Source organism: Vitis riparia, chromosome 11, assembly GCF_004353265.1.
Source record: "Vitis riparia cultivar Riparia Gloire de Montpellier isolate 1030 chromosome 11, EGFV_Vit.rip_1.0, whole genome shotgun sequence".
NCBI lineage: Eukaryota > Viridiplantae > Streptophyta > Magnoliopsida > Vitales > Vitaceae > Vitis > Vitis riparia.
Genome location: NC_048441.1, coordinates 2,592,865 through 2,606,483, shown reverse-complemented (window position 1 = coordinate 2,606,483; position 13,619 = coordinate 2,592,865). Strand labels below are relative to the sequence as shown.

The following is a 13,619-nucleotide window of genomic DNA, read 5'->3' as shown; positions in this document are numbered from 1 at the left end:
AGAAAGGATAGGAAAATGTATAATAGTACTCTCAATTTATTTATTTATTTATTTATTTATTTTAGGTTATAATTGTTAATATTTGCCTTTGTGTCAAGTTGGGCTTGCCCTTAACTGGGCTTTGCTTGAAGATATAGGCAGTAATAGGCTTGTATTGATTGCATGCATGCATCCATGTATGCTAATCTCAATTAGTAAATTAATTAAATATTTGTAAAATTAGTCTAGTATAGTACCATTATCCCAACCTTCTTTAAAAGTAAAGCCAATCTTAATTTATTACACTTCTAACAACTCTCTATATTTACAATTATGGATAGAATTACTTTTTGAAAAGTTCATTGGTTATAAAAAATAATTTTAATAAAATTAAGTATATTTATGAATTATATCTTGTTGAGAAAGTATATAAAAAATCTATTAAAAACAAAAAGGAAAGACACTCTCGCTACTTAGGATTTGTTTGCAACTGTTTTTTAAAATAATTTTTTATTTTCTAGAAAAAAAATAGGAAAACATATTTAACAATAAAAAAAAAAAACTATTTTTTTGTTCTTAAAAATAGGAAATAAGGATATATTTGGAAACTATTTTTTAGAATAGATTTCTATTATTTAGAACAAAAATATTGGAAACATATTTGACAATCAAAATTTGTTTTTTTTTTGTTCTTAAAAACATAGAATGGGATGTTTTCAAAGAACATCTTTTAGTTGTTTTCTATTATTTTCACTTGTTTCCTATGAGCTATTTTAAGAAATAATTATATAAACATGTAGAATGATTAAAAATAAAACAATATAAATAAAAATTATTTTTAAAACATATTTAAAAATATTAAAAAAAGGTTAAACACATTTTAGGGTCCAAACAGACTTTTATCCTATAAAAATCATAGAATTGTTTTCAAAAACTACTCTCAAAAATTATTTTTTATAATTTTTTTTTAAAATAGTTACCAAACACCTAAGGTGTTTTCAAAAATCTTTTAATTGTTTTCAATTGTTTTTAAAATACTGTTTTAAAAAATAATTATATAAATATGAAAAATGATTAAAAATAAAACACTATATATAAAAATTATTTTTAAAATATATTTAAAAATATAAAAAAAAAATAGATTAAAAATATTTCTCATTTCCAAATAGATATTTGTTATGCAAAACATCATAAAACTCAAAAACTATTTTTTAAAACAGTTTCAAACATTCCCTCACAATTTCTTAAAGTAACAAATGAATTGTTTTGTCTATATCTTGCAAGAAGAATTGTTTGGAGAATCTTTACAATAATGGAAAACTCTAAGTACCATATTCTTTTTTTCCCTTTTTTTTTTCTTTTCTATGTTTGACCACCATGGAAATTATTCTGGTCCCCTCAGTAACCGACCACCCTTTTATTCAACAGTGTGTTTTCCATCAACACCATAAAACCTTTTTGGAGGACTTTTTTCCTTAGTATTGTAGGCTTATATTCATAGAGTTCACACCAAGCTCTCTTTGACTTCAGTCTTTACCTATATCTACATTCACATTACACTCTAAAGCACTCTTTTATAGCTTTAATTACAATCATTTCAGTGGAAAAAAACTACATCTCAATTATAGTAAAAAAATTATTTTCATGATAGCTAATACACTTTGTAATCTACTTCCAAAATTGATTTGTCCATATTCGTTTTATAAGGTTCTATTTATTTTGTAGAATAAGGAGGTGAGATAGGATTTAAGGCTATATTTTTTTCTCGAAAATTTGAAGAAAAACGTGAGAGAAAAAAAAATTAGAAAAGAATCGTAGGATCATAAAATTAGAGAAAAAAAATAATTAAAGTCAATAAATTAGATTTATATATTATTTCATATTCATTTTACTTTTTTTTCCTATAATAAACAATTTTAAAATATCTAAATTTTTAATTAATTTTAATTACATTTTTTGTCATATTTTTTTATGATGAAAGTAAATACATGAGAAAAATCATTTTTCTTAATATTTTTTTTTTCATTTCTTAGTATTTTTCGAGAGCCAAAGTACATAAATTTATTCCAAGATACAAGTAGGATGGGATAAGGGTTTGGATAGATTATCCAATTGGTGCCTCTAATGCTTGATAAATAGGATTGAAAAATTTATAGGAGATGCTGAATGTCACATCTCAACCTAGTGAAAGTTTTCTAGTTTAAATATACCAAGGGGTAGTTGTTTTTTTATTATTTAATTTTAAATAAAACTTAAAACTAAATAGTACTTAGTATTAAGTATTAACTTATTTATTTTTATAATATTTTATTTTTATTAAGAATTAAAAAGTAAAGAAAAATTAATATATTGCTTTTTCAATTTAGATAAAACCAAACATTTTAGTTTTTTTTTTAACCAAAAATTTATAATAAATCATGAAAGAATAGAAAAATAAATAATCTAAAATCTAAAAACAATAAATTACATTAAACAAAAAGTTAAAAAAACAAACACACTTTAAATCTTATCATTATTTTAATAAATAATGACAATATATTATCCTTAGAAAATAATATCTCATCTTATCCAAACATCTTATTTGATATGTCAAACATAACCTAAGCATTTCTAGAACTTTGTCTTTCATGGAAGTGGATTAATTTTAATAAAAATCCTTTTTATTTTTTGGTTTCCATGGGATGTCTTTATGTTGCCTTAAATCTAATGCCAATAGGTATCTACGCCTAAATCAATGTTTTCTTTTTAACTTTTTCAAGGAATCTATTTGACCCTAGCTACAAAACCCAAAACTTACTTTTCCCTTTCCTAAATCTCGAGCAGCTTCTTGAAAAATCACCTCAAGTGTGACTTAAGTATTTGGAGAGATTACTGTTGTTTCCAATAAAAATGGTTTTATTATTGATAAGTATTAGAGAAAAAAATGTTTAAAAAAATAATTTTAAAAAAAAATTTGAAGAAATATATAAAAATAATTTATTAACTTCAAATTAATTTTTTACTTTCTTTTATTTTTTATTTTCGTATACTTTTCCTCTTTAGCTTTTTTTTCTTTGAATTTTTCAAAACCAAACATGGTCATACTATATAATAATTTTTCTAAAGCCAAAATCTTTCTAAAAATTGAAAACTCTAATTGAGTTAACAGTTCTTTCATAATTCTCATCAAATACCAATAAAAATTTCTTTAAAATACAAATTTTGATGAAATACGTATAAATATGGGTTGAGTGATAGTTAGGGATTTTTTTTTTTTGGATGAAAGGAGTCTGCAATATAAAATACCTATAAATATGATTGAAAGATGAGTCACAGTAATATTTAAAATTAAACTTTCTAACATCGTAAAGGAAATTTGACCACCAAATTATTGATTCTAAATTATAAATATTTTTCTTAACTAAACAATCTATTATTCTATTTATTTCCTTATAAATATGATGACAATCATAAATATATAAATCATAAGATAACTTTTAAATATCATCCATTAATAATATAATAGATCTAGGAATATTACTCTTTTTATTATAACAATCTATAACTATTTTCAAGTCACCTTCAATCTCTAAGTTTAAGAACTTATTGTTCTTGACAGCTAATATGTCATTTCTTAAAGTCATACATTCTATAATAATTATTAAAACATTACCTATATGTCTACTTGCAATCATTTTTATAGTACCATTACATCTAGAAGTACTTTTATTTTCTATCCTTTAATCATCAAAATTTTTTCAACCATTCAAGCGATATTACATCCTTCGGTTTGAAGATAGGAGTCAATCATATGATCCTGAAGATTTTGAAAGTTCACAATAGTTTTCTCAATTATGAGAAAGGGGTTAGGTTAAATCTTCTTAAATAAAACCTGATTTTTATGAATCCATACATAGTGACACTCGGGATTGCAGGAATTGTCTCTCAATCCAACTTTTTTCTTTTTTCTGTTTTTTTTCAAATATATATTATTGTTGTCATTGGGATATATTTCTTTTCCCAAAGTATCTGCATGACAAAACATATTCTAAACATAGTTATAAACATTGTCAAGATCAGAAACTGTGATTAATTAATTAGCCATCAATAATTTGTCATCATTTGCTAAATATGATGATCTATTTGTACTTAATCGATCATTAGTACAATGAAACTGAGAATTTATTAGCTTTGTTAGGGAAAAAATGATGACAAAAGAGTTGCTAATCAACAGGATCCATTTTTCATTGTAAAATTTCAGGCAACAACCCCCCCTTTTTTTACATGAATTTGAATTTTTCTTCCCCTTGTTTTCATAAATGATAGTCTAGGTAAATTAATTTAATGACTTAAAATAATTTAATAATCTAATTAATTTAAGTTATTAAATAGATTAAACATATTTATTAAAATAACTTAATATCACGACTTAAAATTAAAAATAACTTTAAATATTAAGTCAAAATAATTAATTTATTCTTACTTAAATCTAAAACTATATTTATATGAAAAATTGAAATTGATATAAATTAAGTCATTAAATTACTTTAAGTTATTAAATTGATTTACTAAATACCCTTTAAGAATTGGTTTGATATAACTTTTTATTTTTTTTGCGTAAATGGGAAGTGAATTCCATATTAAGATTTTTTTTTAAATTATAAACTGTTTTAATAAAATTAAACAAAGAAGTGCAAATCTCTTATTTAGCTTATAAAGGAATTTTTAATTTCTTAAAAGTTGATCTGAATAACTTCTTCAAATACTGTTACCCACAGACAACAAATTTTGAGTAACTCTTTTAGACTTAAAGGTGAAATCGAAGCAAAATCATAATTTTTGAAGGATAATATATTGATATTATAATTTTTTTTTTTTACAAAAGTAATTTTTGTCTACTTTCATTTAAGCCATAAGATTTTTTATCTTTTTATTTATTTATTTATTTTTAATAATAGTAAACAAAGAGTCTTATTAGGTTTAAATATAAGGGTTTTTGATTTTTTAGAAGGCATGCTCTTGGATCATTTTACTAATTAGAGCTTAACTTTTGGAATTTGTTAAGAAATTAAAGGATTTTGTAGCAATTTGTTAAGAAACTTTGATTGATGTGTAATTTGCAAACAAAACCCTAGTTAAGAGAATTACCAAACCCCACATGGTGAAATCATTCTAACCCTTTCAGCTTTTTGTGGGTGGGCCTTAGTGTTCCATATGGTGTAACTTACTATTTATCCTTTCCTACTTTGTTGAAAATTTGTTTGGAAACATGGAAACCAAATCATTCTGATCCCAAAAAATGACACATTCAATTCATAAAGAAACTGCACAATCACAATTAACCCATAAAAGTGATACTTTCCTTCTCCCTAGAGGAACCCTAATTCAATATTTCTTGACCTTTAAACTTAGAAAAAAAATAATGTTCCAATGATTTGGGCACCTCCCTTTTTCAATTAACCCCACACTCGACCTTATTATGCAAATATAAAGCACCTCCCTGTGGTTCATTTATTGAAAGTTCAAAAGAAAAAAATGCTCCCACCTCATTACATTTCACTCACTGTTTTCAGCTTTTTATCTTTCACAGTATGCAGCCTATTCCTCATATGAAGCTTTCAATCATGAGATGTAAATGATAAGAGCCATTAAAGGAGTATTTATTGGATTCTACTAACTTTGCATGAAAAAAATTAACCTTAGACGATATCGATGACTTTGACCACAAAAGTGATGGCTGGCCATGGTGTTTAACTTGCTTCAAAATTGAAACAGATACCTGTAAAAAATAAATAAATAAAACCCTAGTTGGATCTGCAAGTTGTTTATAAATTAGGACTTTGTTTAGTACTTGGACTGATATGCTTAATTGAACAGTAACCATGGTCAAGTCCTTCATCACAAACTTTGGACATATATATATATACCAATAATACCATATGTTTCATGACTTACAGCAGTGGAGCCACAAGGACAAATTTGGATTAGGGTTTTGTCTTCCTCCTTTTTTTTAACCCGGAAGAAGAAATTCTGGCATCAAAGCAAAGTTGTTGAGGTGGGACTATTGCAAATATTGGATTATGATTGATCCACAAAAAGGGTATTGATGGGTGCACCTTTTTCCAATCAAACCCTAGCTAGCTTGCATTCTCAAGCTTTAAGATTTGAATGTGGTTTCCGAAAACTTTCAACTCAAGCAATCTTCCTTTGGCAAGGGCTTTAGCTATATTTTCTTTTAACTCCTTTTAATGCAAACAAGAATTGGAGCAATGGCAAGCCCTTGAATCTAACTTTCTTAACCCTTTAACATATGCTAGTCTTGGAAACCACGCGCAACGATTCCATTCAAAACTCCATGTTTTCATGCATCTTTTGAAGTTATTAGTGTCCATTTTCCATGGCTAAAAAGCTCCCAATGTGAACTTTCTTTTCATTTTTTAGAACCCCACCAGTGAAATTAATTGATGCTTCCATTGGAGAAGTAGGCTCATTTAACTTTGGCATCTTCTATGAGGTGCCATTGATGGGATTGCATGTGATAACAGGTCATGTTAAAGTTGAAAACATGCATCTTAAGCCACATATGAATGAATATAATTACTTCATTAATTTTTGGAGTAATTTAAGACTAAACCCACTTTAGAAAAAGGTTAAGGCTGCTTCCATGTCATGTGTCCATTGCAAAAGGGACAAAATCATCAACTCAAGGAAAATAGTCCATTCTCTTTTTCTTACCAATTCAAGGCCAATATATACCATAATTTAGAAAGTAGTCAAAACCCAGTATGAAACAAGATTATATCTCCATGGAACAACCTCCAAATGCCCTTTCACCAAATTCACAAGTCACCTTCAAGCTATAGATTTTATATTTAGTAGATTAATAACCATGGGCTTGTGCCTCTTTGAATTGTCTTCTGCATGGGGTTATTCCACAATCATTATTTCAAGGAAGGGATGAATATTTATCAGCTATACCCAATCAATGAGTTCATAACAAAAGTGATTACTTTTAAACATGAACTGTTGAGCTGTGATTTCTTAAAAGCAAAAGGAAAATTTTGGTTGATTATATCGTTAAACTTTGATTTCTTTATGAAAAGATGAAAGATTGGCATTTATTTAAACCAGTAGACCAATAGGTTAGAGACAGCTTATTCAAAGCTTCCTCTAATGGAATATAGATGCCATGTGATCAAATTGACATGATCACTTTACATTATTAAGAGTATAAGGTTAAGGAATATGTGTACTAACCAATCTTTTAAACTGAAGTTCCCCCACCATTGATTTAACTATAGAATCATCTCTAATATGTAGTCTGGATTTTGATACCAGTAGAATTTTCTGGGTACATCCAATTGTATGACAAGTAATTTTCCATGCTTCAAACAAGGAAATTAGCAAAGCCAATCTAGAAAAACATAATATTAACCACAAACAAGGTGGAAAAATAATTTAAGTCTTCAATCATATCTCATGTAGTTTGCTATGCTTTCAAATAAGCAAATGAGCAGAACCCACCAAGAAAAACATGAGATTGATCATAATCATACTCAAGGTATACAAGAACAGTATAAATTATCATAATCATAAACAAGGTATACCAGAATAGTATATTTGTGTTTTTGGGTTTTTGGTGGTGATAAAGAAAGGATGTGATCAAAGTGGGTCGTTGGAAACAAGATGGGATTAAGACAAAAGGTGATCACAGAATGCAGAGAGAGAGAGAGAGAGAAGGGCTAAAAAAGAGCCCAATAATGCTATGTAGGATAGCAGACAGAGGGTTGCTTTTTGGGTACTTGGGGAATAAAATGCTGTCTCTCTACGAGGATTGGCGTGAACACACTCACCCTTTTTCTCTCTCTTAGACCATAATTTATATATTAAACAACAAATCATAAACACGAGAAAGGAAAAATAAAATACCACTTTCCTCTCTCTCTCTCTCCGTCTCTCTCTCTCTTTCTCTCTTTCTCTCACTCCGCATTCTTTCCACCTTTCCTCTTTAGTACTTTTTTTGAATTTCTGCTGGCGTTGTCTGTCCATTCAAAGGGTGATATTGAAAAAGGAGGGAAGCTCTCTGAGTAAATTTTGAATTGTGGGGTCCTTTTAATGAAACCCCACTTGCATAAATATATCACAACAAAAAGGATATTAAACTGTTTCTAAGTTCAATTTCTCATATTGTATTTGAGGTCTCACTGCAGTGAAAACATAAATAAATAAATAACAGATAATGGTGGTAGATTGAAATCTTCTTTCTGCAGCTTTTGGAGAAAATTTTATGCATCATGCAAATTAAAATTTTACCATTAGTATTGATATTTGCAAGTCCCAACAGATGAAAATGATTATAAAAAGTTACCTTTTATCGTATTAATTATCTTCAAACCGGATGTACTGTAGTGTATTAAAGGAGGATAAAGTAGATGCAGTGCAACTGTAAACCGATGAGGAGGGAGAGGGAGAGGGAGAGAGAGAGAGAGAGAGAGAGAGAAAAGAATTAAAGCATGGAAGGGTGAAATAAAAAGCTTAGGCCAAAGAGAAAAAATAAAGGTAGCCCCAGTGGAGAAAAACAAATATATATAAATGAATGAATAAAAGAAGTATAAAGAAGACGGGCTGGTCTAAGACTAGTTTCTCTAAAGCAAAGGCACTGCTGACTGCTGGGCTCTCTGCTGAGCTCCTCTTGAAAAATCTCACTGTTTGTTTCTATTTGGGGTAGTGTGTGATCTCACTCTCCAGAGCTTGTAGCTGATCAAGTTGGGTGGATTTTTCTGCAGTTTTTGCTGTGGTGGGGGTGGTGTTGAAGGGAAGAGAGGGGGATAGGAGTTGGAAAGAAGAAGTAGTTGAGAAGTTCGGTGCTGCAGAAGATAGTGAGTTCTCTCACAAAAGGGGGTGGTGGGGGTGGGGTTTTTGGCTAAGTGATGCGTGCAGGAGCTTGTACATTGCAGCAGACCCTCACAACAGAGGCTGCTTCTGTATTGAAGCACTCTCTCAGCTTGGCAAGGAGGAGAGGCCATGCACAGGTCACTCCTCTGCATGTGGCTGCAACTTTGCTGAGCTCAAGAGCCAGTCTCTTGAGGAGGGCTTGTCTCAAGTCTCAGCCTAACCAAAGCACACATCCACTTCAATGCAGAGCTCTTGAGCTTTGCTTCAATGTGGCTCTCAACAGGCTTCCTACAACGCCTGGTCCACTCCTCCATGGCCAGCCCTCCCTCTCCAATGCTCTAATTGCAGCACTCAAAAGAGCACAAGCACACCAGAGAAGGGGTTGCATAGAACAACAGCAACAACAGCCTCTGTTGACCATTAAGGTAGAGTTAGAACAGCTTATAATATCCATCTTAGATGATCCTAGCGTCAGTAGGGTTATGAGAGAAGCTGGCTTCTCCAGCACTGCTGTGAAGAACAACCTTGAGGACTCTTCAGCTTCTTCTGTGTTTCAGTGTTACAGTAGCTCTGGTGGGGTTTTTTCTTCTCCTTGTTCTCCTTCTCCCACTGAAACTCATAGAGACATCATTAATCCTAGCACTTTCTGGCAGACCCATATCTTGGCTTACTCCTCTGAGCAAAACCCACTTCTCTTTTCCCCTCAGAAGAAGCTTTCCAGCAATCCGATCACAGATTCAACTTCTGTGAAGGAGGATCTCAAGTTGGTTTTGGAGGTGCTGTTGAGGAAGAAGAGAAGGAACACTGTGATAGTTGGTGACTCTGTGTCCACAACTGAAGGCCTTGTTGCAGAGCTGATGGGGAGGATTGAGAGAGGGGAGGTTCCTGAGGAATTGAAATCCGCCCATTTCGTTAAATTTCAGTTTTCACCAGTGACCTTGAGGTTCATGAAGAGAGAGGAAGTGGAGATGAACCTCTCTGACCTCAAAAGAAAGGTGGATTCTCTTGCATCAGGAGGTGGTGGTGGTGCCATTATCTATGCAGGAGACCTAAAATGGACAGTTGAAGCAGCTGTAAGTGACAGAGATGGAGGGTTCTCCAATGGAGAAGCCTCTGCCTATAACCCAATTGATCATCTAGTTGCGGAGATTGGAAGACTGCTCTCTGACTATACCACCTCAAACACTAGGGTCTGGTTGATGGCCACTGCAAGCTATCAGACATACATGAGGTGCCAAATGAAGCAACCTTCTCTTGAGATTCAATGGGCACTCCAAGCTGTTTCTGTTCCCTCAGGTGGACTTGGTTTGAGCCTCCATGCTTCCAGGTGAGCTCTTTTTCCTTGTATCTTGCACTTGCACTTTATTGAATATTCATTCCTACTACCATGTATGGAGTAAGTTATGTGCATATCTGCCATTTTTGATGTCATTCCTTGAAGTTCAGTGGTTTTTGTGTTTTTTGTTCTTGGACTTTTTCAGTCTGATCAATAAGGCCGAGGACCACTGCGAAAAAGTAAGGCTAGTGATCAGACACATAGGAGCCACTGTCCTTGTTTTTTTTTTTTTTTCCTTTTTTTTTGTTTGTTTTGTCAGTATATTGCCACTGAATAATATTGAAGATTTCCACCAGCATAATTTAAGGAGGAAAAACCCAAATCATTCAAGGAGATTTCAAAAAAGATAATGAGAATGATTTTGCCTTTTTTTTTCTTTATTATTTATTAGTTTTAATTTTCAAAGAATTTTGAAAAAATGAAAAGCTTTTAAGTGATTCATTTCTCTTTCTTCAGTCTTCTCCTGCCATTTTTGACCTTTTCAGTGTGAACTGGGTCGATATTGCAACTCAATTCAACATATGATTACAATTAAAGAGAAAAAAAAAGGAAGATAGAGAATATTTTTAAATAAATTGTTTAGAAAACATCATACTAATTAAAATCACAAATTGTAAGTCAAAAAGGGATCAATTTTGTTTTGAATGTTTCCCACTTCAATGAAATTCCCTTTTACATAAAATTATAGAGTACTTCCCTACAAACTGATCTTTGTAATACATTTGGAATGCAGTGTCCATGATTCAAGGTCACAGAATCAAGCTCATCATGTGCTGGAAACCAAACCATTTGCAGCCAAGGAGGAACACGACAAGCTCAGCTGCTGTGCTGAATGCACTGCCAATTATGAGAAGGAAGTTGGGTTGTTCAAGTCTGGCCAGCAGAAGCTCTTGCCTTCCTGGCTCCAAGCTCATGGCGTCGAAGCCCGCCAAAAGGTACCAAATTTGATATAGGACAATTATCCAAGTTTTTCAAATTATTGAATGAGACATTGAAACTAATTCTTTAGTGAATTCTTCATTTTTCAGGATGATTTGGTTGAGTTGAGAAGAAAATGGAATAGATTGTGCCACAGTCTTCACCAGGGAAGGTCTAATCAGAACCATTTGAGTTCCTCTATGTTCAGCAATCAGAACTTGTTGGGAAAGAGTTATTCCTATACTTCCTCATACCCCTGGTGGCCTAATCAGAACAGCATCTTCCCTGACTTGAATTCGATTTCCTTCACCAATTCAGCTTTGAAGCCCAACCATGCTTCCAGTCTAGTGCCTCGGTTCAGACGACAACAGTCCTGTCACATAGAATTCAGCTTTGGTAATGGGATGCACAAGCAACAATCAGTAGAACCAAGCTTGGATTGCCTCAAGAAGACAGAAGGGAAGGATGTAAAGATCACTCTTGCTCTAGGCACTTCTGTTTATTCAGATTCTGGGAAGTTGCCTGAACTGAAAGGAGAAAAAACAATTCGACTCAGAGATATATGTAAGCTATTGGAAGAGAATGTGCCTTGGCAAAGTGAAGCCATTTCACCAATAGCTGAAGCTCTGATTGATTCTAAATCAAGCAAGAAGGAGACATGGCTACTGCTTCAGGGGAATGATTCAATAGGAAAGAGAAGATTGGCGCACGCAATTGCAGAATCAGTTTTTGGATCTGCAGACCTGGTCTTCCGGATGAACATGAGAAAGTTAGACAATGGGGTGACCCCAAGTTCTGAAATCCTCACAGAAGCCTTAAGAGCACACCAAAAACTAGTCGTTATGGTGGAAGATGTTGATTTTGCTGAACCCCAGTTCATGAAGTTTCTTGCTGATGGTTGTGAAACAGGAGAATTCAGAGATTCGAGTAAAAGAGAAGGAAGTTTTGGCCAAGCGATATTCATATTGACAACGGGTGATTCCAGCAGCTACCAAGAGAGGAAGGGAAACAAAAGCTCAGTAATTCATATGAAACTGCAGATCAACCTAACAATTCCGACCTTGGGGACTCCCAACATGGATCACAAGCGAAAAGCCGAGTGGGACTTATCAAACAGGACCAAGAGTCCAAGAACAGATGAAGAGGAAGGGAGCTGTTTGATTTCTGTTGAGCCTGGGAACAGTAAGATATTGGAATTCACCAGGCAGTTAAGCTTCAACACCCTTGACTTGAACATCAGAGCTGATGAGGATGATGAAAGCAAAGACAAACCCAGAGAATTAAGCCCCATTTCAAGTGATCTAACTCGCGAAACTGCCACAGATATCCAGAACCCACATGGCTTCCTTGAATCAATCGAGAACCGTTTTACTTTCAAACGAAAAGCAGACCAGGATAGAGAGATGAGAGAGGCTTTCTTGTCCAAGATCAAAGGGTCCTTTGAGGTGGGGTATGATAGTGAAAATACAGTTAGTTTTTCTGTGGAACAGAAGTTGTTAGAGGTGGTTCTAGCTGGGTGTGATTCTTTTCTCAACAGCTTGTTTGAAAAATGGTTGAAAGAGGTTTTTCAAACTAGCGTAAAGACAGTTAAAATTGGCGGGAAGGAGGGTATGGGGGTTAGGCTCTGTTTAGTAGGGAAAGGAGAGAAAGGTTTGGAGGATGGATTCATGGGTTCAAGTCTCCCCAAGAAAATCCAGGTTTCCTTCATGGACTGATTGGTGTCTTTGTAAAATGGAAAATGACCAACATGTTGTAGTGTAACTGCTCATTTTCATAACATAATGTATTTTCAGTTTCAGTTCTCTCATCTCCTTCTTTTCTTTTTCCTTTCGTATCTCTATATTTTCCAAAAATTGTTGGGCATCTCCAAGAACTCACTCTGAAATTGACCTAATGATCTTGCTATGGACACTGCCACATTGGTGACAGGGGTCTACTGCATAGCACTCTAATTTGGCCTGAGTTTTTCCATGAAGCAGCCTCAACACGGTCTCAAATCACTACTGCTTTCCAGGAGTTTGTCTGAGATTCTACCCCCACAACCACCCCACCAAAAAAAAAAAAAAAAGACCTACCGGTTTCCAGCATTGCCCCCTTTGCTCCCCTTCCCTTCTTTTGGGCCCCCTCTTGGGTGATAACTGCCTTGGAATTCAGTAAAAAACCCCTCAAATACCAGCAGGACTTCCAACAAGCATCAAACTATCCGGGTTTCAATGACAATTTTCCAGCTCAAAAAGGTGCTTCAAACACTGATGACTACACCCCACTGCCTCCATGGTTTAAATTTAGCACATTTGAGGAGGTCTCTTGTTTCCATTTTGAGTGTTTCCCTCCTCCAAGACCTTATGTGCATTAAGAGACTTCGTATCTTTTCCAAATACTAATACAATAAACCTTCTTGATTCCCAAGTGAAGACCACCATCCATGGAAACTGCAGGACATTTTCTTCATTGGAGACATCCATCAAACAATATTCAATGGTACATTCCTCATATCAAATACACTAAAATA

The 13,619-nt window shown here is 33.0% G+C and overlaps 1 protein-coding gene across 1 annotated transcript; it reads left to right on the top strand.

Annotated features, from left to right (window-relative positions):
- The first annotated feature begins 8,583 nt into the window (after window positions 1-8,583).
- LOC117925562 (protein SMAX1-LIKE 4) lies at window positions 8,584-12,914 on the top strand. Its single transcript, XM_034844607.1, has 3 exons — window positions 8,584-10,180; window positions 10,923-11,124; window positions 11,218-12,914. Exons 1-3 carry the CDS (start codon window positions 8,889-8,891, stop codon window positions 12,820-12,822), a joined length of 3,099 nt encoding a protein of 1,032 aa, XP_034700498.1. The 5' UTR covers window positions 8,584-8,888; the 3' UTR covers window positions 12,823-12,914.
- The last annotated feature ends 705 nt before the right edge of the window (window positions 12,915-13,619 follow it).